General features: G+C 59.4%; 1 protein-coding gene across 2 annotated transcripts in view; it reads left to right on the forward strand.

The window, feature by feature from the left end:
- Window positions 1–26453, forward strand: part of Arid3a (AT-rich interaction domain 3A) — a 29746-nt gene extending 3293 nt beyond the window's left edge. For both annotated transcript variants that reach the window (XM_028858589.2, XM_037197823.1), the window contains exons 2-9: window positions 324–969; window positions 1501–1816; window positions 17778–17850; window positions 19974–20157; window positions 20971–21218; window positions 22121–22417; window positions 22856–22936; window positions 23302–26453. In XM_028858589.2, the coding sequence (XP_028714422.1) occupies window positions 587–969; window positions 1501–1816; window positions 17778–17850; window positions 19974–20157; window positions 20971–21218; window positions 22121–22417; window positions 22856–22936; window positions 23302–23495 (1776 nt within the window). In that variant the 5' untranslated portion in view covers window positions 324–586 and the 3' untranslated portion in view covers window positions 23496–26453. The remainder of the gene's footprint in view (window positions 1–323; window positions 970–1500; window positions 1817–17777; window positions 17851–19973; window positions 20158–20970; window positions 21219–22120; window positions 22418–22855; window positions 22937–23301) is intronic.
- Window positions 26454–27925: the final 1472 nt, after the last annotated feature.

Below are 27925 nucleotides of genomic sequence, written 5' to 3' on the forward strand. Positions count from 1 at the left end.
GCACCTCAGGGTCTAGAACCGGGGTACAGCCAATCAGAAAGCAAGGACACCGGGCCCCTCCCCCACGGTTCTGCTTGGGGGACAATCACCCAGGGTGTCCCTGGTGGGCCTAACCGGAGGGGACCAGAGATTCCCTAGGCTTCCACGGCAGGGCCCCTGGTCCCCAGGAACCTGCAGACAGGTGGCTAGGAAGAGCACGCCACGCCGCCGCAGGTGTCAGGGACTCTCCCACCAGCCTTTGCTGCGGACGTCTGGAGGAGGACGTGTCCGCGTCCGTGGGGCGCAGGTGTGGTCTGACCTCATCTCTCGCTGTGTTTCCCCAGGTGTCTGCAAGCGCTTGAATGAGCCTGACACCAGCCTCTGCCCCCGGGTGCCTGACGTGAACGACAAGGAGCCCGTTGGGCCTCCCTGGCATGCCCCACCAGCCCTCAGCCTGAGTCGGCGGCCCCTGCCCCTGCCCGCCGCCACCCTGCACTGTCCCGGCAACCCCGAGGTCCCCACGCTGCAGTGCGGCCAAGACCCTTCCCCGCAGGGGCCACCCCCACCGCCCACCCCTGGTGCCCGGGGTGGCCCGGCCCGCAGGGCCATGAAGCTGCAGGCCGTGATGGAGACGCTCATTCAGAGGCAACAGCGTGCCCGGCAGGAACTGGAGGCCCGGCAGCCGCCAGCACCTGAGCCCACCGGTGTCCGTGCTCGGACGGCCATAACCGAGGAGGACAGGGAGCCTGAGAATGCCCGGATGCATAGGACGCAGATGGCCGCGCTGGCCGCCATGCGGGCCGCGGCCGCCGGCCTGGGACACCCGTCCTCGCCCGGTGGCTCAGAGGACGGACCTCCGGGCTCTGAAGACGAAGACACAGCCCGGGAAGGGACCCTGAGCTCACCCACCCTGCAGGGAAGAGGCCAGCAGGGACCAGGACACACTGAAGGAGATGGACATCTGTTGGACATGGGCTCCGAGGACGACATGTGAGTTGGGGTCCGGGACAGCAGCACCCGATGTTTTCCATGCGTTTGAAAAGTGGGAGCCAGCGAGGGTGACCGAGGGGACCCTGCGCGCCTGAGCAAGTGTTTGCGGGGCGCACCTGTGTTCCTTGAGGGGCCGCCCCATGGGGATCCTGAGACACGGCCAGCTCTGGGGTCCTGCCACGTGCTGCCAAGAAAATTGGGCTGCGGTGTGTGTGTGGTGGGGGGGATGAGTTTTCACAGAGGGTACCTGAAGAATGACGGGGAGCTGTTTGCAGCGAGTCTGGCGCTAGGAACCACATGTGCAGAGATCCTGGGGGCAGAGCCGTTGAGATGTGTTGGGGCCCTTCGTAAGAGCTTGTTCAGGGGGAGACTGGGATGTGGGCACCCGGAACCTGAGAGGCCTTGTTGCTGCTCTTCCTGTTTTCAGAGAGAGAGACTGAGGCAGGGGCAGTGGGTGGGCCTGGCCTTGCCACTGAGATCAGGTGGTGCCTGCCGGTCCCCCTGGCTGAGGGTGCTCTGTATTCTTTGCAGGAAGCCCAAGTGGGAAGAGCAAGAACTGGAAGAGCTGGGGGAGGAGGAGGAGGAGGAGGAGGAAGAGGAGGACGACTTCGAGGAAGAGGAGGAGGAGGAAGAGGGCCTGGGCCCCCCGGGCTCTGCCAGCCTGGGCTCTGCAGGCCTGTTTGCCCGCAAGGCCCAACCCGCTCAGGCTTTCCGTGGAGATGGTGGTCCCAGAATGCTGGGCGGTCCTGAGCGCCTGGGACCTGGCCCGGCCCACCCCACTCACGCCGCGTCCCAGATGCCACCGCCAGACCACGGGGACTGGACGTTCGAAGAGCAGTTCAAACAGGTAGGCCATGCGCTCGGGTCCAGCCCTCGGGGGCCTTTGATGGCCCACCCCTGCAACACACACACCTCAAACACACACCCCGGTCCTGTTGCTGGGCCGGGCTCTGCAGGATCCTGGGGAGGCCCAGCTTAGATCCTGTGTGTGGCTGGGGTACACAGGCCAGGGCGAGGCCCCCCGGAGGGGGGAACATCAGGCACCAAGAGCTTTGAGGACAGTGGGGGGCTCCGCTGCATCCTCCTCCTCCGTACAAAGGTGGCCTGGTGCTGGGGGATGGCCTGGTGGGTTCAGAGCTGGGCCAGCGTGAAGACTGAGTTCCGACCCCCAGCCAGCACCCATGAAAAACACCAGGCACAGGGTGTGTTTGCAGCCCCGGTGCCGGAGATGGGGCTCGCTGGCGGGCAGCTTGGCCGAGGCAGTGAGCTCCAGGTCCACGGAGAGACGCTGCCTCAAACAATAGCATGGAGAACATAGAGGAAGGCGTGCGGTGGCGGCGGCGTTCGTCTCTGGCTTACGCGCTCATGCGCAGCACACGTCGGGGGGCTCGGCAACCTGAAACAAGGGTGTGGGGTTGGCTCTGGAGAGCTGTGGGGTTCATGGAGCATGCGGCCTGGGCTGCGGTGCCCGGGGGCTAAGGGTGCCATGCTGGTCCAGGGTGGTGCCGAGGGACACTTAGAATTGTGAATGTACAGGAGCCAGCAGCAGGAGCTGGAGCGTCGAGGCTCGTGGCCGCCGGTTCCAGGGGTGCTGGTGTGTCGGTTGGCTAGGCAGGGGGTGTCTGTGGAACCCCCACATAGGGTTTCCTGGGCCCAGGAGGGGCATGGAGGAAGCTCAGACCGCCCTAGCTCTTCCCTGCAGGCGGCCAAGCTGGAGGAAGTGGCCGGCCGGCAGGGAGCCTTTGAAGTCCGCAGGCCGATGGAAACCAGATGGTTGGCCTGCCTGCCGGGCTGGGGCCTGCATTCTAGCCTGGCCAGCTGGCCCAGCCGACCCCTGGGTGTGTGGCCAGGGTGGAAACCAGCTCCCGGGCTGGCTCCAGGGCCAGGTCTTGTGTAGTAGCCAGGAGGTAGCCCCAGAGGTTGGCTGAGGACTCCAGATGTCCCCTGGGTGACAGAGCTGGTCAGGATGGCTTCAGGAGGTGACCTGAGCTCTGCTGTTGGGGGCCCTCGAGGAACAGGCCTGGGGTCCCCTTCGGAGAGCAGCTGAGACGGAAGAGCGTGCCTGGGAAGCCGCTGAGCTGAGGCGCCCAGGGGGCTCAGGTTAGGTTAGGGTCGAGGACTTGTGGGCAGATGCCGTTCTGGGGCCCTGGAGCACAGACTAGTTTCGAGGAACTGAGAGGAGGATTAACCCTCTGTGCCCTTGCGGGACCTGCTGAGACAGGGCCTGGGCTGGGTGGGGCGGCCTCGCCCTCCGTCTCTGCTTTTCGCCCTGGCTTGCTAGGTGTGTGCTGGGCAGCCTGCCAGCTGGCCTGTCAAGTGGACGTCACTGCTCCTGGGTGTGACCCTCTCCTACCCTAGGCCCGGGAGCTGGCTGTGGGCTTAAAGACTGTGCCTCCCACCCCCCAGGGGGTTCTCGCTAAACACACCAGCATAAAAGTATTTGCGTTTGGCTGGGGGGGGGGGCTCCACCTCACTCTGTGCCTCGGTTTCCCTGTCTGTACAGAAGGAGCCTGGGCCATTCTGTGTTCATTTTAGACAGGAGTTGACAGGTCTTGTCGCCCACAGGGGGGCTCTGGGTGTGAGTTCTCAAGGTTTGTGCCCTTGACCTGGCATTGCCTGCCGCTCTGACGGCAAGCTAAGTTTATTCATCTTCCTGACATTGCTCGGTGCCTGGATACAGCTCCCTGCAGACCCCAGCGCCAAGCGAGCGAGACATCCCCGTCCCACTGTGCCACGGCGTAGAGTCACAGATCCGTAGGTGTCCCCTGCACGCTCCCAGACCTCCGGCTCCCATAAACAGGGCAAGAGGACCAGGGTTGACTGCCCCGACCCCAGCCCCCAGTGCAGCCAAAGGAGGGCCTGAGGAGCCATTGTCCCGACCTTTCGGGGGATATCCTGGGTCAGGGTCAGGGGTCATGCAGAGACAGAGCCTGTGAGGGGGTTTTTGTGCAGCTGGAGATGGGGAAACTGAGGACGGAGGGACCAGGAGCCGCAGCTCGTAGTTGGTCTCATGCGCGAAGAGAGAAAAACACCAAGGTCTTTAGATATACAGAGAAATTTGCACGGAGTGCGGGGGTGGGGAGGGGAGGGGAGGGGCTCGCTGGACCTGCGTTCGGATCCCACGGGCCCACAAAAAAAACCAGGCAGCCCGGCCTGCATCCGTTACCCCTAGGGCTGGGAAAGCCGAGGAAGGAGGATCTCTGGGTAGAAAACGGCCAGACGAGGGTCCTGGAGAAGCCTGTGTTAGGGGCCAAGAGGTCTTTCGGGGAGCAGGGCAGGATGACGGCTGGGTTTGGGGGCGATGGTAGCAGGAGCCCGGCCCCCGGTGGTGCGGGACTCCTTTCCGCCTCTCTGTGGAGGGCTCCCCCTTCCGCCCGCTGGCTGGCACCTGTACGGCCTGTGTCAACAGTGGTCCAGCCAGCCCCACAGATGGCAGCCCCAGGCCCGGCCTGTGTTGACTCTGGCGTCTGCCCGGCTCCCTTCCTGGCACGTGGCGGTGCTGGCCGGCCGGCCACTTGGCACTGTCTCCCTGTCTTCCTTCCCAGTCTTGGCCACAGCTGGCTTCCACCAGCTGAGCCGAGACAGCTGGGATCCGCCCCGGACTGGGTCTGCGGACGGGCGGGCGCGGGGGCAGGGCCAGTGGCTGTGACTAGGCTCTGGACCTCCTGGCATTTGGACGCACATCCTGCAGCTTTCCTGTCCCCCCCAGGGCCACACCCAGGCTCCGAGTGGCCTTGCTGGGATTTTTCAAGCTGGCAGTCTTTTATGAGGATTTCTGTTGTTTCTCTGAGACAGGGTTTCTCTGTGCAGCCCTGGCTGTCCTGGATCTCACTCTGTAGCCCAGGCTGTCCTCGAACTCACAGAGATCCGCCTGCCTCTGCCTCCCGAGTGCTGGGACTAAAGGCGTGCGCCACCACACCTGGGTTTTTGTTCCGTTTTTTGTTTTTGTGTTTTTGAGGCTGGTCTTGCTGTGTAGCCCAGGGCTGCTCCCCTGCCTCAGCCTCCTGGGTCCTGGGATAACAGGCATGCACCATGCCTGGCTTTTAGCTCAATTCACCGATTCAAGATCACAAACAAAACTCAAGTTGAGAGTGTTTCAGTCTCCGCAGCTCCACCCACAGCATGGTCCCCTACACAGCTCCCACGTTTATGTCCCCTGTTCTGGACACTTCTGTGGCAGAGACCCACACCGCTCGGAGGTGTGTCAGGTTCCTGTTCGTGGCTGTGAGGTACTCTGGCGTGTGCGTGGACTGCTCTGCGCGCCCGTCTGTGCGGGATGCAGGGCTGTTTCCACCTTTGGGCTCCGCAGCTTTCCATGGGTCTATTCTTGTTCCTCTTGGGTGTGTGCCTGGAGTGAAATTGCTGGGTAGAACCGTGACGGGAAGGTGCCTATTAGGAGTTGTGTGGACGGCGGCTGTCTGTCCAAGTTCCCCGTGTACAGGCCCGGTTCTTCCACGTCCTCACCCATCCCCTCCTGCTCGCCGGGTAACCGGCGCCTGACCCCAGCCCTGCAGAAAGGAAGCCCAATGCGGCAGCTCAGGCCTGTCACCCCAGCACAGGGGAGGTTGAAGCAGGGCCGTCAGGGAGTTCAAGGCCAGCCTGGGCTACAGAGCCAAAAACCCTGTCTCAAAAATGAACAGCCGGGAGAGCTCTGGCCCGGCGTGCACGAGGCCCTGCGTTCCCACCCCAGGCATGGGGTGCACATCTCTCCTTCAGCATTGGGAGCTGGAGGCAGGAGGATCAGAAGTTCATACCTGAGCTATAGAGTGGGTCCCCGAGACCCTGCTGCAAAGAAAGGAAAGTTAGTGGGATCCTCATTCGTTCTGCAAGGAGGGACCGTGGAGGGGAAACTGAGGCACGGGGTGGTCATAGTCCTGTGTAGGAAGGACTCACTGCCCCCAGCCCTCTTCGGAATCTGGCCCAGGGTGGATGGATGGACACGTACTGCGTTTTAGAGAAAGCTGGCGGCTTCACCGGGACTCACTGTCCCCACTGAAACAGCGAGTCCCTGGCAGGTCGGGGGTCAAGCATTGCTCTCACATCGAGACTCCAGGACCTGGTGCTTTAGCTCAGGCTGGCCCAGAACTCTCCATCCCCCTACCTCAGACGCCAGAGAGCTGGGGCCCCAGGCACACCCTTCCACCCACCCCCTTCCTAACTGCAACACATTAATTTTTTTTTAACATTTTTTATTTCCTTTTGCGTGGGCAGGGGCGTGTGTCACAGCCATGTGGAGGCCAGAGGACAGTTTAAAGGAGTCAGGTCTAACGCCGCCTCCTTCTAATTCAGGCCAGGGGACAGCATTCCAGCAGAGAGGGGAAGTGGAGCCTGTCCAGGGAGGCCTCTGGTCAGAGGGCAGCCGGTGGCTTCTCCCTCCCCTCCTCCCACAGGGAAATGGACGGACAGCCAGGTGTTAGAGGTGGGACCTTGGGGCGAGGCCGACAGGTCTGTCTCCAGCCACCTCACGTGACGCTGTCCCTGTCACCTGGCGGCTGCCCCAGGCGGGACTTTCATGGCTACTGATAGTGTCCACTGCTCACACGTGCTCTTCTTCTAGGTGACACTGGGAGCCTCTGGGGCCACGAGGCGTGAGGGCCGGGGAGGAGGTGGGTAGGTTGCTCTCTGTCTTGCCTGGGGGACAGAGGGCTGTGGGGGAAGGGACGTAGTGGCTGGGCTTGGTTGAGTGTCTTAAGAGTTCACTGACCAGGCAAGAAAAACGGTCTCCTTGTAGGAGAGCATTCTAGAGAACCAGAATTAGCTAGCTTCGGTGGGCAGTGGAGAAGGAGAGGGGTACCAGGTGGACTCGGAGGCAGGGACCAGCGGGGCATCTTCTGGGGCCCCAGACACCGGGTGCTGGCCCAGCGCGGAGGTCAGGCTCCTGGTTCCGAGGGTGAAGTTGTCATAACTGTCGCGTCGCCGTCGATGTCTGGGGCATGTTTGTCTCTGGGCTGACATCCAGTGTTGGCGGCCGGCCCCAGCCCAGAGCCTTCCTGGGGCTCAGGAGTCCCGCGTGCCGGGGTTCAGAGACGGGAGGTTTCGGGAAGCCCCCGGGGCAGCCTCATCAAAGTCGCTGTGGCTGCTGGCGCCGAGCCAGCGAGCTGTGGCAGGCCCAGGAGGGTGCCCGCCCGCCGGTCCTGGCACCGCGCCCCGGCCCGTGCCAACCCCCGGGAACCACGCTGACTCAGCCGGAAGAGCCTTATCTGGTCCCTGTGCCGCCAACTCGGCCACCGGGTCACCGCCACCGGCTAGGCTCCCCACCCTGTGACCCGTTGCCAAGCGCTGTCCCGCCCCACGCTTTCTAATAATACACGCCACGGCAGAGGGAGCGGTGTCCCCGAAGCTGCCATCCCGAAGCCGAGGGTGTGGTGCCTGGGTTAGCACTGGACGTGGAGACGGGCGGCCATGGGCCTCGAGGGCGGTGTCCATGGCTTTTGTGACTGTGGGTGCGGGACCACACTGGGCCGGGCAGGCAAATCTCCAGCTTAGCATCTTCACACATGTCTGTCTCCTGGGCCAATTGTGTGTCGTTGTGTGTCTGTGTGTCTGTGTGCCTGTGTGTCTGTGTGTGTCTCTGTTCGTGTGTCTATGTCTGTGAGTGTGTGTGTTTGTATATCTGTGTGTCTGTCTCTGTGTGTATCTGTTCCTGTATCTGTGTGTGTTGTGTGTCTGTGTGCATCTGTTCATGTGTCTGTGAGTGTGTGTTTGTGTATCTGTGTGTCTGTGTGTGTTGTGTGTCTGTGTGTATCTGTTCGTGTGTCTGTGAGTGTGTGTTTGTGTATCTGTGTGTCTGTGTGTGCATCTGTTCATGTGTCTGTGAGTGTGTGTGTCTGTGTGTCTGTGTGCGAACATGGTAGTAGTGAGATACTGTTAACCGTCACCTTCCAGGGCTCCTGGTTCTGGTCACTAGTTCTAAAACCCTGGGCACACGCAGATCATCTGCCAGCCGCTGCCTCTGCCGGGCTAGGGCGGCGCCTGTGGTAACAGGCGTGGATGGAGCCAGTGCCGGGCCTTGCCGCTAAGGCCTGTTTTTGGGGGGCCTGTCAACTCGTACAGACGGTTGTCTTTAGCCAGGGAGGGACCACAGGGTGTAGCAGACGCGTCACTTGGAGAGATGGCTCTCGGCCCCCCGTGTGGCCCCTGACGGCTGTCAGGCATGACCGAGCTTTCCATTCTCAGAACGAGCCCGGCGTGGCCTGGTGGGTGGCACGTTTGGGGTGGCGGCGGCCCGCCCCTTCCCGGCTTGCCTGGCTGCGCATGGCCAGGGGACAATTGGGGGTCACAGGGTTAAACGGTAACTAATGTGTCCATTGAAGGGCCTGGTCTGGGGACACGGCCTTGCCCCGTGGTCAGGGCCGGGCCAGGGTCTGTGGGTCCTCAAGGGGGTGGATGAGGCTGGTGGGGTCGGCCCCGCGGCCACCCCTGGGGATCTGCTTCTGGTCCCAGGCCCTGGTAGACGGGCACTGTGCCTGCCGCTCCGACAAGGGGCTGCGACAGTCGCCCCCCCCCCCCCCCCACCCCACCCCCCCCGTCAGAGCCGACTTCACACACAGCCATTCTGCCTCAGGCAGCTGAGGACGGAGGGCTGCCATTCACTTATTTATTTGTCTATCTTTTGATTTTTCGAAAGTTTCTCTGTGTAGCCCTGCCTGTCCTGGAACTTTCCTGGCAGCTGAGGAAAAGAGGATTGCCATTCATTCATTCATTCATTCGTTCATTCATCTATCTTTTGGTTTTTCTTTTTTTTTTTTTTTTTTGGTTTTTTTTTTTGGTTTTTTTCGAGACAGGGTTTCTCTGTGTAGCTTTGCGCCTTTCCTGGGACTCACTTGGTAGCCCAGGCTGGCCTCGAACTCACAGAGATCCGCCTGGCTCTGCCTCCGGAGTGCTGGGATTAAAGGCGTGCGCCACCACCGCCCGGCTATCTTTTGGTTTTTCAAAACTGAGTTTCTCTGTGTAGCCCTGGCTGTCCCAGATCTCACTCTGTAGCCCAGGCTGGCCTCGAACTCACAGAGATCCGCCTGGCTCTGCCCCCCCCCCCCCCCCCCCCCCGAGTGCTGGGACTAATGACCACTGCCTGGCTAAGGATTGCCATTTTGAAGCTGGGCCACACAGTGATTCTCAGCTCCAAACGGCACAGATAAGGAGCTGAGGCCCGGTGGGCGGAGCACTCAGCCAGCATGCTCGTGATAACTCATGCGTCATCTAGCACCAGGGAGGTGGAGGCAGGAGGGTGACTCTGGGCAGAGTGGACCTTCTAGGTCTTTTCTAAGTCATGTCTCGTGTGTCTGCGTCCTGGCCGGCTTCCATGAGTATTAGTGGAGTGCCTTTTGTATACTGTGGGGTCACATTCAAGAACCCTGCTGTAAGGTGACACACGCCTTTAATCCCAGCACTTGGGAGGCATAGGTAGGCAGGCAGATCTCTATGGGTTCGAGGCCAGCCTGCCCAGAATCCCTCAGGGCCTGATTTCCCTATTCCTGTACAGCCCCCGGCATCCAGAAGGGACTTCCCTTCTAGGGGATCAAATCCCAAGACAATCAGGGCTACACAGAGAAACCCTGTGTAAACAAACCAACAAAAAAGAGCCCTGCTGTAGGGGACCCTGGAGGGTGCCCTGGGGCAGGCAGACGGGGATGGGTCTGTCTGCCACTGTCTGCCATCTCGGGGAGATGGGTGTGTTCTCACGCCTGGCTGAGGGAGTCTGCTGTGTGCCCAGCTGTGCCCCGCATCTCCATCCGGGCTGGGTGGTCTGTGACCTTGTGGGTAGCCGTGATGCGTGGCTTGTTCAGTCCTGTTGACAGAACCCTGGAGCCTGGGCCTGCGGAGTTGGCACATGGGGGTCAGGGGATGGAGACTGACGCTTACCCAGTCACCCCAGGGCATGCTGGGAGGAGGCTCACTCACCTGCCATCTTGTCTGTCTGCCCCGCTCTGTCCCCAAGGCCACGTCTTCCCCTAACACTCACTTGTTTCCTCCTCCCAGCCTCAGTTTCCCCCTCTGTAAAACAGACAGGACAGCCGTCCAGAGCACTGCTGGCCGCTGACACTTGGTCAGGATCTGGTTAACGAGTGTTTGTCTGCCTCCACATCCGGCTCCATGGCAAAGGCGCGGGCTGTGGAATGGGCGGGCGCTGGCGGCATTCATCTGTGTTTACCCACCCTGCATTTTCCAGTGATGCTGCTGCTAATGTGCGATGCGATGGGACCTCCCTGCAGCGGGAAGTGGGTGTTTGGAGCCACGTCCTTGAGCTGGATTTCACCTGCTCTTGGCTCACACTGTGGGGACACTCCAGCAGGAATTCTTTTTTGTTTGTTTGTTTTTCAAAACAGGGTTTCTCTGTGTAGTTTTGATGCCTGTCCTGGATCTCACTCTGTAGACCAGGCTGGCCTCGAACTCACAGAGATCCTCCTGCCTCTGCCTCCTAGTGCTGGGATTAAAGACGTGCGCTCCACCGCTGCCGGCTCCAGCAGGAATTCTAAATGGAAGAGGGGCCCCCATTTCTGTCTTAGGATATAAGCTGCAGTCTGTCGATCTGCTATTGTGCAGCCAGGGGAGGGACACCTGTCCCCAAGTCCTGTCCTGAGAATCCAGTGACAGCCAGGGGCCCTCAAGTACACAATGGCCAGCAGGGAAGTCCCTTCCAGGATTTCCAGGGTTATGCAGGATATAGCTGGAGAAACCAGGGCATCTGGGCGGGGCTCCGCCCTGACCACGCCCCCAGCCCCTCACTGGGGATTCTAGGCGAGGCTCCACCCTGACCACGCCCCAACACATTTTTTTCACCTGCATTTTGAGACAGGGTCTCACTAAGTGTCCTAGGTCATCCTGGACTTACTGTGATCCTCCTGCCTCAACCTCCCCAGTAGCTGGGATCACCGAGTTGTGCCACAATGCGTGGCATCTTTCTGATCTTTGAATCGCCCTCCCAAGTGCTCCCGAGTGCCAGGCATTGTCCTTCTCTGATCTCCGTGAGGTTCCACTGAGTCTCTGGAGGCCTCCATCTTGGCTCTTGCCTGGTTTATTTTGCTTCTGTATTGGGGTTTAGGGAGGTCACCTTGGGGCTTTTCCACACAGGCGTCTTTGCACTTGCTGACAGGTGCGCCGGTCCTGGCCACTGCTGCCTCATGGTGGTCCCAGGGCTGCCTGACCCCGGGGTCTGTGTACCAGGGGTGAAGCAGGGTAGCACCTGAGCGGTTTGTTCCCCACCTGGCCGTCTTCCCTGGGTTTGACCTTTGCTGTGTGCACGAGTCTTGTTTTCAACCTGGAAACTCTGGGCGCAGCCCCCCTCCCTTCACAGAGGAAGAGGCTGGGGTTCCAAGGTGGCCCCAGCCAGACCTGTGATCTACTCAGGAGAGAAAGGCGGGTTGGAGGTCTGCAAGCTCCCCTGCAGTCAGGGACCCAGCGGCCAGCATCTGGCTGCCGCTCCCGTGGCTCCGCGTGGTCATTTCAGAAGGGCTATTAATATCTGCCTCGTGGGTGGGGCACCCGGTGTGTTCTGAGGGGCGAGGGACCAGCCCCCGAGGAGGCAGCTGAACAGACAGATGTTTGGCCCAGCCCAGAATCACTTCCCCAATTTCCTGAGAGCCAGAGGTGCCCACAGAACTGACGGGAAATGAAAGAGCCGGGTGGCCAGCGTGGAGGGGAAGCCCCTAGTCCTCAGGTGCACCCGAGGCCACCATATGGGCTAAAGAGCCCAAGAGCTGGGACAGGGGAGGTGGCACATTCATGATGCCCTTGCTGTGTTCGGAGTTTCTGGGATGGCTCTTCTCCCCCACAGTGCTTGGTGCTCCCTCCCCCAACAGCTTCTGGGAAGAGACCCAGAGTCTCATACCCATTGGGTAACTAACTCCTCACCCCTGACCATGACCATGCTCGATCCATCCCTCAGTGGGGATTCTAGGCGGGGCTCCACCCTGACCACGCCCCCTGCCCCTCACTGGGGATTCTAGGCGGGGCTCCACCCTGACCACGCCCCCAGCCCTCACTTCTGGCCCCCCCCCACGCCCCGCCCTCACTGGGGATTCTGGGCGGGGCTCCACCCTGACCACGCCCCCAGCCCCTCACTGGGGATTCTAGGTGGGGCTCCGCCCATGGTTACTCTCTCTTTTCATCTTGAGACAGGGTCTCAAAAGTTACCTCCAGTTGCCTTGAACTTGCAATCCTCCTGCCTTGGTCTTCTGCGTAGCTGGGAGATAGTCCTCTGCCATCATTAGATTACCCCATCTTCCCAATGTCGTAATTTGCCTCTGCTGCTGGCCTGGTCCTTTTGTGTGGTTGTAAATGTATCGTTGGCCTCATATACAGAAACTGTTCAATAATGGCAGCAAAACCCCAGGGATTTCCAAATATGAAAATAGCAACCCCAGATCCCCAGCTTGACTTCCCTGTGCTCTGGCCGGCTGCCTCCCCCTACCTCCTGGCCACTGCGAACCCATGCTATGGTGGGTAAACTGAGGCATGCAGAGACAAGCAGGTGGGAAGTAGCTACCGAGTCGTGGCCACCCATCGACTGCTGTCTCTCGGTCCCTCTGAGCCCTCTCTTCGTTTGTCCATTGATTTCCTGACCGTGCGGTCTATCTCAGGCGCCTCTATGGCTCTGACGCTCGGGATGTGTGCGGCCCTTTCTCACTGGACAGACACCTTCTTTCGGCTTATTATGTTATCTTGTGTTTCAAGACGGGGCCTGATAGAGCACAGGCTGACCCCCAGACTCACTGGAGCTTGGTCTAGCCTTGAACTGCTGACCCCCAGACTCACTGGAGCTTGGTCTAGCCTTGAACTGCTGACCCTCCAGCTTTGGCCTCTCCATGCTGGGATGGACTCAAGTTTGTTTTGAGACAGGGTCTCCCTATGTAGCCCTGGCTGGCCTGGAAGTCATGGCCATCCTCCTGCCTCCGCCTCCCAGGTGCTAGGATGATAGATGTGTGGGAGACCCCACTTTTACCCCAGGGTGCTCCTGAGGGAAGAAGTGGGAAACATTCTGATAGAAACACAGGATAGCTCAGGGGGGCCTGGATCCTTATCCACCCACCCCCTCTGTCGCCAGCTGAAGGGCTTTTTGAAGGAATGCCAAGGGGCAGGACAGAAGACCCCCCCTCGCCAGACCAAAGCATGCCGCACAGCCACGTGCGGACCCTTCCAAACACCTGGTAGCCACGCCCGTGGTCGGGCAGTCCTCTGAGGCGCCCTGCTGGGGAGAGCATGCTCACATCTCACTAGGAAACCTCCACACACCACACCCCAGGTCTCCGTGGGCAAGGACCGGTGGAGTACGCAGCTGGTCCCTGGCACCCTGTCATTCACAGATCACCTCTGCCTCAGTTTCCCCAAGTGAAGAGTAGGTTCCCGGTGAGTCCTGAGCACTCCTCCATGGCAGAATGGGTGTGTCTGCCCAGGGGCGGCTTTGGCCTTTGTCGCTGTCCCCCCCAAGGATGAGTCATCTTGGTGCCCAGGGCCTCCCTGAGGTGGGAGGAGGGACACAGGACGAGGACCTGGGCAGGGCTGTGCAGAGACATCCAAGAGGCCCATGTGGCCAAGTACTGTGGGCTTCCAAGAGAAGAGACTCCCACGATGGAGGGCAGCAGGACGGACTGGGCTGATGGGGAGGCGGGGAGTCATGTGGCCCAGTGCCGAAGCTCGTCCAAGCCCCTCTCCCATGGGCAGCTGGGACAAGGAAGCGTTTGAATGACTGTCCTGGCCAGGCTGGGAGTTTATGCAGGCGAGGGAGGCAGATCATGGCCATTGTTGGTTATAGACATGAGTCATGTCTTATCCAGAGGCCAAAAGACACAAAATAATCAAGATCCTCAAAGAATGTGGCAAGGGTAAAGGCTCCTGCAGCCCAGAGACGGGGGAGTGATGGACACACAGTGTGGTCCATCCATACGCTGGAATATTACTCAGCCAGGAACAGGAGCGAGGCCCCCCCAGTGCACACGACAGTGTGGAGGAACATGTGGACACTGTGCTCAGTGAGAGACACAGACACAGAAGGCCTTACAGTGTGTGAGAATACCCAAACAGGCCGATCGGAGTGGAGAAGTCGGCACGTGGGTGTCAGGGGCTAGAGAAGGAACGGGCTGTTTCCTTTTTTGTGGTGGAATGTTCTGGAAGTAGATAGAGATATGTGAGTATATGTTATCTCATATGTATATGCATAACGTTTTCCAAAAAAAGGCTTTTAAAATTGTGTGTGTGTGTGTGTGTGTGTGTGTGTGTGTGTGTGTGTGTGTGTGTGCGTGCGATCTCCAGAGTTGGAAGAGGGCATCAGGTCTCTTGGAACTGGAGTTACAGATGGTTTTGACCCTCTACATGGTGCTGGGAACTGAACCCGGGTCCTCTGGAAGAGCAGCCAGTACTCTTAACCCCTGAGCCGTCTCTCCAGCCCGTTTGTTTTGAGACAGGGTTTCTCTGTGTAGTTTTGGTGCCTGTCCTGGATCTCACTCTGTAGACCAGGCTGGCCTCGAACTCACAGAGATCCTCCTGCCTCTGCCTCCCGAGTGCTGGGATTGAAGGTGCTGGCCTCCTACCACCCCCAGCCCCAGCCAATGAAAGCCCTTTTCACAAACTCCACACACAGAGAGGGTGCGCACTGGGAGACTCGTTCATTCCTGCCGGTCGGGCCGAGACACCCCAAGGCCTTCAAGGGCTCTGTGTCCCCAGATGGCTTTCTGGGTTGTCCCCTCACCTGGGGGCGGGAGTGCTGACTCAAATCTGATCCATGTTTTCTGAGCACCAGAGAGGAAAACAGCGTGAGTCCCCCCAGCAGGTGTGAAGGCCTTGAAAAAAGCCTTCCCAGCGGGGCTCTGGAGCGGTGGTCCCAGCACTGCTGGGGAGAGATGAGTCAGGACGGCCTCGGGTGAGGCCAGCCTGGGCTCAGGGGCCCCCATCAAAAAGAAAAGCCCCAACTGTGCCATCAGCTAGTCACACGCCCCTCACCGAGCCCAGGGTGCCAAACCCAGGCCACAGTCGGTCTCTCTGTCTCCTGCTGTGCCCCAGGGTGGCTGTGGGGAGTGTCCATGCTGGGGCCGGGGCCGGCCAGGCCCTACCAGAATGTCTTCGTTTCTGGGGTCCACCCTGCCTGGCACCCGTCCCAGGTGGGGCCCAGTGGACTTTGGAGCCCTGGGGAGCCAGCAGGGGGCCTGGGCTGCCCCAGTCTGGGGGACAAAGGTTTTCTCAGGGGCCTCCCACACATGCACACACACAGAGAGCAGGTTTTTTTTTTTTACGGCTGGGGACAGCCGGGGCCCCTCGGCTCTGAGGACACCGCCCTGGGCCCTTGTGGGAACGGCCCTGGCTGCCCAGGTGTGGTCAGAACAGAAACCTACAGATGGGATGTGACTATGGGCCCCCGGGCCCCAGGGCCAGCCAGCTCTGGAAGGGGTGCTGTGGTGACCGCTCAGGCCTGTCGCTCTCAGGAGCAAGAGCGTTGCCGGGAGTTCCAGGTTTGACCGTTTGCAGACAATTCACCAACAAAAAACAGTCAAAAGGTCCCTATAAAGGAAAAAACAAGAGCCAGCAGCACGCCTTTAATCCCGGCACTCCGGAGACAGAGGCAGGAGGATCTCTGTGAGTTCGAGGCCAGCCTGGGCTACAGAGTGAGATCCAGGACAGCCAGGGCTGCACAGAGAAACCCTGTCTCGAAAAACCAAACAACCAACCAAACAACCCCCAAACAGAAAGGTCTCCCCAGTGAGAGCAGAGGAGGCTGGACAGCGTGAGCCAGGGTTGTAGAGCAGGAGACATGTTTACATTCCTAAGAAGGAGGTGAGAAAGGGCAATGTACACTTAGTGAGTGCCTGCTGAATGCCTCTGTCCTGGCAACCTGAAGCCAGTTTGCAGACGAAGCAAAGTGGTTGTGGGGGGCCAGGACCACATGGCAGAGAGAGGGACACCTCCACGAGGCCTGAGAAGCCATGCATGTTTAACGAGCATTTATTAGACAACTGCTGTGTGCTCTGATTCCAGACAAGACACATGGGCAGGAAAAGCCTCTCGCGGTGCTGGGCCTGTGACTAGAAGGGGCCTGGACACTGTGGCTGCTGCTGAAGCGGGACGCTGTCCCCAGAGCCTGTTCTTCAGGGTGGGATGCACCCCTCCCGGAGGGACAGCCAGAAGGAGGGCCAGATTTCCATAAAACCGGGGCTTTTATGGCCTGTCTTTGTTGTTGACCCTCCCCCACAGGCAGCTGGGGGATCCCCGTGGGTCCCCCATTTATGGCTTTGAATTGATGTCCTGTCCTCGTAGACGTCTGACTAGGCAGAGCCACCAACCGGTCGGTCCCTCAGCATCTCCTGTTAAAACGGCATCCACGGTGCCCTGCCCTTGTGAGCCTCAGTTTCCCCTCCCCCAAGACACCAACGCTTTGAAGCTCAAGCTAGAGCTGTTGTTTTGGGGGTAACAGTTTTGTTTTGAGGCAGGGTCTCATGTAACCCAGGCTGGCTTTGAACTCCTGACCCTCCCGCCTCCACCTCCTGAATGCTGCCATAACCGGTGTGTTCCACAGAGATCCCTGGCTTATGGGGTGCTGAGTGTTGGGCGTGCGCCCCACCCACTGAGCCAGACCCTCAGACGGCTGCGCTGCCATCTTGTGCTTTCCAACGAAGATGGGGAAACTGAGGAAGGAGGCTCTGACGGTGTCCAAGAGGGTGGACCCTGGAGACTGCGCCTTGTCCAGGAAAGGGTTCACGCCTGGGGCCTGCCTCAGGCCCTCTCAGGGGTGGGGCTCCTTCCTGTGTCTCCAGTGTTGGGGGCTCTAACCACACCCCGGTCACACGTCTGCCCGCCCATCATTTGCCCATCCATGCCCGGCCCAGGCAGCCCCTTGATCATTTATTAAGTGATTGCTGTGTACCGGGCGCGCACACCCCCTTGGGAAGGTGTGAAGGACTTGGCTGGCCCGGGTGCTTGTGTGTGGCACCCAGAGGCCCTGAGCAGGGAGGGCAGCCCGGCTACCTGCAGCGCCCCGCACCCCTCAGGCGGCCTGGGGAGGGAGAGCGGCCTCCCCGGACTCAGGAATGTGGGCCGGCCAGTCTGGCGCTGGCCGGCCGGCCGGGGTGGGGCGCAGACAAAGCCGGGCAGCCGGGCAGCTGACAGCCACGGCCACCCGGGCAGAGGCCTGGACTCGGGCTTCTGTCTGGGAAGGCCGCCCACGGTGTCCATGGTCTCCATTGAGCAGATGGAGAAGCTGAGTCCTGGGGGGGGGGGCGCTGCTGTTGGAAGGGGGGGCCCAGCTGCCCGCGCCCCGAGCTCCTGGCGACTGGATGATGGATTGTGCAGACCCAGGTGTAATTGGTGGTTTCGAGGCCCCCCGCCGTCGGCCAGCTGCATTCCTGGTGGTTAATTTGAAGCCTGGTATTCAGCTGAGCATTCTAATTATCTCCGCCCCACTTCCCCGGCCCGGCCATGAGCCCCAGGATCCGGGCCCCAGGACTCCCTCCCCGACAGCGGTGCCCGCATCACCCACCACCGCAGCCTGGGTGGGCGGACGAGACGGGACCCCAGGTGCTCAGGAGTCGGCAGCTGTCAGTGACACTGTGCCTCAGTTTCCCTATGGGGCAAACACCCAGAGCTCCTCATGCTGGGAGAGGTGGGAAGGACCCTTCCCGGGACTTGGAGACCCGGACTGAGAACGCCTGTCTCCCCTCTGACCCCCTGGGTGGGGGCATTGGTTAGTGACCCCCGAGTGCCGTCGAGGGGGTCAGCCTTGTCTGCGGCGTGGGGTTGGCTGAGCGCCTGTGGCTGCCCCGTTCCCCGCGGTGGGGACGCGTCCCCCCCCCGCCCCCCGCTGACCCATCCCTCTCTGTCCGCAGCTCTATGAACTGGACGCGGACCCCAAGAGGAAGGAGTTCCTAGACGACCTGTTCAGCTTCATGCAGAAGCGGGGTGAGCGCCTGCCAGGGCCGGAGGGTGGGGGGGACAGGACAGTCTTCCCCGTGAGGGAGTGCTCCCCAGACTCTGTGGCTCTCCCCAGCCCTCCCTCAGGGTGGGGCCGCCTGGGTGGTTACATCCCGTGTTCTAAGGGAGGAAACTGAGGCCCAAGGAGGGTCGAGGCTTCGGCTCCGGAGCAGGAAGGGGCGGAGAGGGGATCTGAGGCCAGCGCGGCCATGGCTGAGCCCAGCTTCTGTAAACACAGGCCTCCAGGCCTGCCCAGCCCACCGGAAGGCGGACTGTGGCCTCCCGATCCCTCGGCCCAGCCCAGTGGCCTCTGGGTTAACCCCTCGGTGTCGGGTTGGGGCCGGGGTCCCTGTGGGCGTGGGGGGCCCCATGCTATCCGCAGAGCCCAGCTGTGTTCGTTAGGTCCAGCCCTGCTGCCCCCGCCGTGTGGCCGGAGAGATCTCCCCTCCTCTGTTATCGGGGGTCCCCACCTGCCTGAGCCCCTCCCACAGCAGGAGGCCCCCAGCTGCCTCCAGCCACAGAGCTGACCATCCTGCTCACCACCCCCACCGTAATGGGGTCAGCGAGGAGGCCAGGGCCCTCCATGCCTCGGTGCAGCCACTGACCACAAAGGGCTGGGAACGTCCGTCCGCCTGGGACCCTGCCTCCCTCCCCCGTCAGACCAGCAGACTCCTGTGTATCCCTCAAAACCCCTGGTCCGCTGCCCCCTCGGGCACTTTCTCCCGAGGTCTTTGGTGTATCGGAACTGGTATTCAGACCGCCAGGCTGGCCCAGCCGGCACAACCTACCGCCCGCGGCTGGGTCCCTTCTTGCGGACAGATGACGCCTGGCATCGGAAAGCAAGGACCTTGGAACAAAGTTCCCTCAGAAGTCTCTGGAGACGGGAAATGGGGGGAGGTGTCCTGCCCCTGCCGGGTCCCCCACCCTTCCTTCACCCCGGCCTCAGCCCTCCATTGGCTCCTAGACTTCGTGTGAACTTCCTCCTCCGCTGGCTGAGACTGGCCTGCCCACCTCCTGGTCTCCCTGGAGGGCTGAGCTGGGTGAACAGGGTGGTGGGTTTGAGACCCCACGGCTGCCCTGGGCTCCGCGCTTGACTCCAACTGGGGAGTTTTTGCAACTTGGGAGAGGCAGGAAGTGGCCAGGGATAGGGGGAGGGTCTCCCAGTGCGGCTTTCTAGGGCCGTGGAGTCCCTGGGACAGAGGAGCCAGGCCCATCAGTAAAGGGGGGAGGTGTCCCCTCTCAGGAGACAGATGAATGGTCACTGTATCTGTGGCCGGGGTGGGGGCCAGGCAGTCTCCGGCGTTCTCTGTCGAGGCTTGCTGATGGTGAGGATGAGGATGGTGGGGAAGGCCTGCGAGCCTAGAACTTCACAGACAGGACTTAGAGTTGGGGACATAGGAAAAATCTCTGGGAGTCACCAGATGGTGGTGGCATTTCTGTTCCCAGCCCTCGGGAGGCAGAGGCAGGTGGATCTCTGTGAGTTCGAGGCCAGCCTGGGCTACAGAGTGAGATCCAGGACAGCCAGGGCTACACAGAGAAACCCTGTCTCGGAAAAACAAACAAAAACAAAACTCCGGGAGTCCAGTTGTCAGAAAGATGCAGGGCCCCGTCTGTAGCGGGCTTGGGAAGTGGATGTCACAGGAGGCGAGGTTTTGAGGGATGAAGAGGAGGCCAGGGTGTCACTCGATGCAAGATGGATGTTCCTGCTTCTTAAACTGAAAATCTTGTTAGTGAGCCGTCCCCACCCCCACCGGAGTCTGCCGCACTCCGGGGACGCCAGGAGGACAGGGCTGAGCGGGAAGGGCCCTGGGGAGGGAGGCACTGTGGTTGTTGTCAGCTGCTGCTGTTGGAGACCCAGAGTGGGAATAACCAGGGCCCTGACGCCTCCCGTGTCCCCAAGATGGCCGCCGGCCTCTCTTCCAACCCCCTTCCTCCCTTGCCCTGACATCTTGGGGAAACTGAGGCAAGGAGGGGTGATGCCGCTCTGGAAGATGTTAGGGGGAGTGAGGGTGTGGCCACCAGAGCCCCCGCCTGGCCCCTGTGACCCCTGCATGACTCCCATGACCCCCCGCCCCACCCCCTGTCAGCAGCTCCTCCCTGACATCCCGCAGGCACGCCCGTGAACCGGATCCCCATCATGGCCAAGCAGGTCCTGGACCTGTTCATGCTGTACGTGCTGGTGACCGAGAAGGGTGGCCTCGTGGAGGTCATCAACAAGAAGCTGTGGCGGGAGATCACCAAGGGGCTCAACCTGCCCACCTCCATCACCAGCGCCGCCTTCACGCTGCGGACACAGTGAGTGCCAGGGCTGCCCTGAGATAGTCCGCTTCCTCCCCATCTCCCTCCTGAGATAGCCCGCCTCCTCCCTCCTGAGTAGCCTGCTCCTCCTGATAACCCCCCCCCACTCCCTCCTGATAGCCCCCCTCCTGAGATAGCCCGCCACCTCCTGAGATAGCCTGCCTCCTCCCTCCTGAGGTAGCCTGCCTCCTCCCTCCTGAGGTAGCCTGCCTCCTCCCTCCTGAGGTAGCCGCCCTCCCTCCTGAGTAGCCTGCCTCCTCCCTCCTGAGGTAGCCTGCCTCCTCCCTCCTGAGGTAGCCTGCCTCCTCCCTCCTGAGGTAGCCTGCCTCCTCCCTCCTGAGGTAGCCTGCCTCCTCCCGAGATAACCACCACCTCCCCATCTCCCTCCTGAGATAGCCCACCACCTCCTGAGATAGCCTGCTTCCTCCCCATCTCCTCCTGAGATAGTCTGCCTCCTCCCTCCTGAGATAGACCACCACCTCCTGAGATAGCCTGACACCTCCCTCCTGAGATAGCCCGTCTCCTCCCCATCTCCTCCTGAGATAGCCTGACACCTCCTCCTGAGATAGCCCGCCTCCTCCTGAGATAGCCCGCCTTCTCCCCATCTCCTCCTGAGATAGCCTGACACCTCCTCCTGAGATAGCCTGACACCTCCTGAGATAGCCCGCCTCCTCCCTCCTGAGATAAGCACCTCCTCCCTCCTGAGGTAGCCCTTCACCACCCTCCCGAGGTAATGCATCCCCTCCTCAAGCATGCCCCAGCAGGGTGACGCTCCCTGGTTGTCTCCATGCCACCCTGTCCCGTGCACAGGTACATGAAGTATCTTTACCCCTACGAGTGTGAGCGGCGAGGCCTGAGCAGCCCCAACGAGCTCCAGGCCGCCATCGACAGCAACCGCAGGGAAGGCCGGCGCCAGAGCTTCGGGGGCTCGCTTTTCGCCTACTCACCCAGTGGAGCCCACAACATGCTGTCCTCACCCAAGCTACCAGTGACTTCCCTGGGCCTTGCTGCCAGCACCAATGGCAGCTCCATCACCCCGGCACCCAAGATCAAGAAAGGTGAATCATGTGATGGAATGAGGCTATCCTCTTATTTCTCTGGGTAACCATGATAAACCTAAGTGGTTTATGGGGGGAAGGAGTTCTCCCATCCATCCCTGTCTGTTCCCAAGGCAGACATTACTAGTCAACTCCTGCTCTGTAGTCCCCTCTCTGCAGTATGATGTGTCTGTTCTTCTGCCTGCAGCAGACATTACTAATTGAGTCCAGGTTTTCACAGCCACATTACCAGTTGAGCACTGTACCCCTTTCTAAATCTAGCATTGCTTATCCATGTAGCATCAGTCTCTTGTGCGTGGCAAACATTACTAACTGGTCACTTCTGTTTCCTTCTGGGCTCTTGAGACCTCTGGCTCATACCAGACACGGGCAGAGTATCCCTCACGACGCTTTGACCCCTGAACCACATAAATCCAATGCTGGGTACCCCTGGGCAACTCGTTAATTCTTTCTGAGGCTGGCTTGCCTGTCAGAGTGGGAGGCCCAGGTGCGTGTGTTCTTAAGAGGAAAGTCCCTGTTTGAGTGGATGTCCCTGGTCGGGTTGACGGCAGTCTTCTTCTCTGCCAAGGCTCTTCCCAGCACACACACGGTGCTCAGGCGGCAGCCCAGTGGATAGCGAGTGCTTCCCCAGTGAGCCAGAAGCCCTGGGTGCCGCTCCAACACCGTGTGAGCGAGATGAGGTGGTGTACATCTGTCACCCCAGCACGTGGGAGGGAGGTGGATCAGGAGTTCAGAGTCATCCTTAGAGTGAGTGTGAGGCCAGCCTGGGCTACATGAGACTTTAAAACAGAAACCTGGGGAGCGGGGAGTACAGGCTTTACCGTTTTCGCAGGCGCGCCTCCCACCGTGGTGGCCAGCGTTTCCCCAGGACCCTCCTGACCCTCTGCTCTCCTTCTGTCTAGAGGAAGACTCCGCCATCCCCATCACGGTCCCAGGCCGCCTGCCCGTGTCTCTGGCTGGCCATTCCGTCGTGGCAGCCCAGGCGGCTGCTGTGCAAGCGGCCGCAGCCCAGGCGGCTGTGGCGGCCCAGGCGGCTGCCCTGGAGCAGCTCCGGGAGAAGCTGGAATCCACTGAGCCTCCAGAGAAGAAGATGGCCCTGGTTGCCGACGAGCAGCAGCGCCTCATGCAGCGAGCTCTGCAGCAGAACTTCCTGGCCATGACAGCCCAGCTGCCCATGAACATCCGGATCAATAGCCAAGGTACCCTGAGCTTGGAATCCCCCACATTCCATGTGTGCAGGGCAAAAAAAGAAGTGCCTTGGAGCCATTCTATGTAAAGAGTGCTGGCAAATCAATCAGAAAAGGGCCATCCAGGGCTAGTTCATGTGAAAAACTGAGTCTATCTGCAAGTTCCAAGGAGGTGTTAACATTCATCAGAATTTGTTTCACATGGGGTCCTTGAGATCACACGTGGTGGGGCATACCTGTTATCCCAGCAGGAGATTGAAGCAGGGGATGGTGAGTTCAAGGCTAGCCTGAGCTACGTCGTGATACCCAGTCATAAAAAATAAATAGTAAATGTATAAATAAAATAACCCCCCACCAAAGATTTTAAGAATGCCTCATAGAGGAGGCAGGCAGGAAACAAGCCAGTCCCCGGTGTACCTCTGACCTGAGTGGTGGATCTTGTCTCCACAGCCTCCGAGAGCCGCCAGGACAGTGCCAACGGCAGCAACAGTATTAGCATGTCGGTGGAGATGAACGGCATCGTGTACACAGGTGAGCACGAGGGTCCCCACCCCCACCCCACTGCAGCCCCCACCGTGGCTCTGCGTCAAGTCCTGGGCGACTCGGGGTCAAAGGACAACTGTGGGATTCAGGTTTCTCCTCCCACGGTGGGTCCCGGGGATCACACTCGGGGTATCCAGCTTGGCAGCAAGCGTCCGTCTCGCCAGACCTCGTACCGATGTTTTGAGACAGGGCCTTAAACCCCCTCTGTCACCCGGGCTGGCCTCACCCCGTGATTCCTGCCTCAGTTTCCTGAGTTGCTGGGGTCACGGGCCTGGGCTTGGCTCCCACACATCCTACTGTTCAGTTGACGAGCCCGGACCTGTGACGTGTCCTTCCCTTTGTCCTTGTCCCAGGAGTGCTGTTTGCTCAGCCACCGCCCCCCACGCCACCCTCCGCCCCCAGCAAAGGTGGCATCAGTGGCCTCGGTACCAACAACACCGTGGGTAGCCGGACAGGAGCCAGCGGCGGGGCCGGCGGCGGCCAGGTGGGGCTGGCCGGGGTGTCCGCGCCCCCTACATCTTCTACCTCAAATAACTCCTTGCCTTAAAGCAAATCAAGTCGTATAGCTGCCCACTCACCACAGGGACACAGCCACACGAGGACCTGGGACGTCGGAAGAATCCCAGTGGGCCGGGCAGAATTCCAGGGAGCCACACTGACGCCAAGGAGAGAAAATTTTATATATATACATATATATAGAGATAGATAGATAGAGAAACAGATTTAATAAATCAGGGCAAAGAACACTTGAATCTCTCAGGTTTTGGAGACTCCGAGAAATGGATTTGACAAGGGCCACCAAGGCAACCTCCAAGCAGAAGGAGGCCACCTTTCCAGAGGCTTCCATGGGGGTCCAGCTTGAGCAGCTCAGTTCAAGCACGTCTGTTTACCTCATGAATCCCAGCACTGTGTGTTCTCCTTTTTTTTTTTTTTTTTCCTTTGGTTCTTGGTCCTTAACCACGGTGGTTCCTTCTGGGAAAACCAACCACGCCGGAGCCAGGATCATTGTTTTGTATTCATTCTTGGAAGTTATGAATTTTTTTTTCTTTTTAAACAAGATCTCAACATTCAGATGCAATTTTTTAAAGTTTTTGGGGTTTCCGATTCTGTAAATATTCTGTTCTATCCTTAAGGGCGGTGATAGGATCTTAGAAAGAGTCCTGTCTGTATATTATATATTTGTGTTCATTCAGGGAAACAGGTTTGTTTTGTTTTTGTTTTTGTTTTTAAAGAAGCAAAAGTACCAGCCCCAGTCCCCAGTCCCTGTCCTGTGGTGACCCTGACCTGGCACCACGACAGGATCCGATGGTGCTGGCTGTCAGCAAATTCCACAGTTCTGTCACGCTGGGCTCTGCCCACGGGCTCCATCGTTCAGCGACCTGGATTGCTTACCCAGGACACGGAATGTTCTAGAAACGGGTAGGGGAGCAGCACATGGAATACAGTGGCCCCGTGTGTCTCAGGGATGAAGGTCTGGACTCTCTGCCTGGATGGGTTGCTTCTAGGGGACACTGGGTGCACCAGGTCTACCTCGGGGCAAGGATTCGAACCGAGACGTGCCTGGTGCCTGTGTCACGCTCTTGCTGGGGCAGCAGTTGCATAGGACCAGGAAGGATCCTGGTCCCTGGTCTGTGTCTCCATAGCACGGTCCAGCCAAACTGGGCATGGTGGCATGCGTCTGTCATCTTGGCTCTTGGGAGGATGAGGCAGGAGGATGTATCCTTGGCTACATATGGAGGTTGAGGCCAGCCTAGGCTGCTTGAAACCCTGTCTCAACAAAGCAAAGTTAAGATGAGGCTGGGGGCCGTAGCACACACCTTTAATCCCAGCACTCTTGAGTAGGCCAGCCTGGGCGATACAGTCAATTCCAAGCTGCATGAGACCCTGCCTCAAAACAAAGAAAGAAAAAGGAAAATTGCATTTCATTTTGGCTGGAGCCGCCAGGGCATAAATGACGTAATCTCCCCTGGATTAGGGGATCGGTCCTGGACTTGGGGACTTGGTCACTGGTGGTGAGAGCTGGGACCTGCTTGTCCTTCGGTCCCAGGAGTCCTGAGACCCCTCTCACCCCACTTCCCGGTCTGGGCTGTGGGGAGCAGACCCTGTTCCTTCCTCTCAGGGACACCCCCCTCCCATCCTTCCAGGAGGGAAGGCTCACTGGGGGGAGGTGGAATCTCAACTTTTCCTTCTGGAAGCTTCTGCCTGCCCCGTTTTGGGGTCACCGTCTTAGCCGCACAATCATTCCTGGTCACGGGTGTGGAGGGTCTTCATCCCCTCTGGTAACCCGTGTAGAGTCAACCTCCGTGGGTACCTGGCTTGGGGAGACGGGGGTTGCCTTGGTGGGCACATCCAAGGCACGTTTCTTTCTACCTCAGGTCTTTTGATGCCAAAAAAGAAAAAAAAAAAAAAAGCACCCGGGTCACCCATTTTTCTGGTCACCTGCTCGATCCACGGTGGGGGCGGGGTGTCCTGATGTCCACTTGTGTCTGGGGCTCTGTGAGTGGCCAGAAAGCACCTGATCCTAACTCAGGGGACCTTGCCCACCAGGGCTCTGTGATTGTAGGGAGGGGGGCTGTCCTCTGCTGGACGTACTCAGTAACCCTCCACGGGCCTGTCTGTGCCTCAGTTGCCCCACCCGGCCCTTGGCATTGGGTGCAGTTGGCGTTTGTTATGCAAGCTAGAGCAAGGAGGAGCTGGACATGGTCACTGTCCACCCAGCACCTCAGGGCTTGGGGTGGGGGCAGGTTAGACCCCCAAACTCAGGGCAAAGAGGGTGTAAGGGCAGGCACAGGCTGCTTCTAGAACCTTCCCAGGGACAGGCTGTCTCTATAACCTTCCTGGTGGTCCTTCTGCTGGCCACCAGACCGTCTGTCTGTCTGTCTGTCTGTCCAGCTGCAGTGGGTGGGTGGGCATGGGTCTTGGGACAGCTAAGTTAGTGTTTTCTGAGAGTTATACATCTGTATAGTCTTATAGGATTTTTTTTCCCTTTTTTTTTTTATCGTTTTTACACACTTTTCCCCCCACCCCCACTTAATTTTGGCTTTTGTGGATTTTATTTCTCCTTCTGGGTAAAGGTGAGCTGAGCTGTTTTGTTCAGAACATGTGAACTTTTTAGTTTCTTGGGGTGGGAGGGGCTTTTCTGACAGCGTGTGGGTCGCACACCAACTCAGGTAAAATGAAAAAAATAAGTGGATTAAAAAAAAACAATAAAAAAGTAAAAACTGCTTTCTACCTCTGGTCAGGCCTCATGGTCAGTTCCTGCCGGGCTGTGGCCTGCAACGGCCACAGCTGTGCGGAATATTCAGGAAAGTTCAGCTACTAACAGGAAAACTCAAACACAACAACGACAAAAAAAGAAGTGTGATTTTTGAAATTAAAAAAAAAATACACTGAAAGTTTACATTTTATGACCTTATTGTGGATTGTATTTAAGCCTCAGACATATTTAATGCGATTGTAACCCTGTAAATCGGTGAGATTAAAAAGTTGAGACACTTCTGTGGAAGAGCCGCTCTGTGGTGGTCTCGGGGTTTTCTGGGGGGTCGGTGGGGGTGGAGGGGACCCCAGGCACGGAGCGTGTGGAGGAGGTCTGCTCCGGTCAGTTTCCGTTTTTCCTTCTGCTTCAGGTCTGTGTGTTGCGTGCAGGGCCGCCACAGTGGGGTTCCGAAGACAACGGTTGGGAGTTGGTTCTCTCTCCTTCCACGTTCGGGTCCTGGGGATCGAACTCAGGTTGTTGTCAGACTGGGGCATGAGTGTCCTGCCTGCCAAGCCGTCTCCCTGGCTGCTGCTGCTTTTCTTGCTTTAGAAAAAAAAAGGAAAAAGGAAAAAAAAAAAAAAAAAAAAAAGGCCAGGCTGTGGTGGCTCACACCTCCGAGGCACAGGGATGAACGGTGTGAACTGCAGGCCTGGCCTGCCCCAGGACCTTTGCACAGGCCATCCCCTCTCCCATCTGGGAACCATTCATTCCCTCTGTCCCCACCCTGGGACATTATCATCCATCTCTGCTCCTTGGGCTAGTTGCATGTGACCTTCACACCTCTCCCTCCCCAGCAGCCAGGTGGAGGCCACCTTGGACGCCTGCTAACTCCCTGGGGCTCCCCACCCCCACCCCAGCTCTGTGTCCTGCCCACCTGTCACCCCAGGGGCCAGAGCTCCAGCAGCAGCAGCAGCAGCAGCAGCAGCAGCAGCAGCAGCAGCGTCCTGGAGACAGGCACACCCCTCAGGTGCACTGTGGGGGCCTCAGCCTCCCCGAAAACTGGGATCCAAGGCGCGGGCCCAGCCGCCGCCCCCAGCCTGAGCACTTGGTGCTGTGGTGTGCCTCAGTGGGCACCAGAGAGAGGCTTGCTGGGTGGATCCTGGGCAGTGACAGCTCAAGGACTGGAGTGGAGAGAGGATCCCTGAACAATGTCAGCCCCACACCCAGGGGACTCAGGAGACCGAATGAGTCAAGGTAATCGAGGCCAGGTGGACAGGCCTGGTCCTCCGCCACCTGACTCTGTCCTGCCTGCTCTGGCCAAGTCTGGCCCTGGCTGGTCCCTCCCTAGTTACTGACAGAATTGAAAACAACCTTGCTCCACGGAGGGACGTCACCCACTTGCCCCAACACTGCGGGGACGGGGGGGGGGGGGGGGGAGGGCAAGATCAGCGATTTTTTTTTAAGGCATCTTTCAGGCAAACTGGCTTGGCCTGTCCTGTTTCTTTTCATTCCTTAGCCAAAGAGCCTCAGAAGGGAACTGAGTGGCCCTGAGGCTGCACAGCCCTGCGATGCTTCTCAGAGTCCCTGCAGCAAGGTCCCACCCAGTGACCCACAAAACTGTTCTGATCGGCAGAACAGAATTTGAGGGGAGTCAGTAAGACCTCCCTCCTCTTGGGGGGTCCACCTTCAGCCTCTGAGGAGTTCCCAGATGGTGGGCTGGTTTGTGGATTCCACAGGGGAGAACGTGGAGGCTGAAGTTGAATGGCACTGACAGAATGGAG

Source organism: Peromyscus leucopus, chromosome 22 (assembly GCF_004664715.2).
Source record: "Peromyscus leucopus breed LL Stock chromosome 22, UCI_PerLeu_2.1, whole genome shotgun sequence".
Classification (NCBI taxonomy): Eukaryota; Metazoa; Chordata; class Mammalia; order Rodentia; family Cricetidae; genus Peromyscus; species Peromyscus leucopus.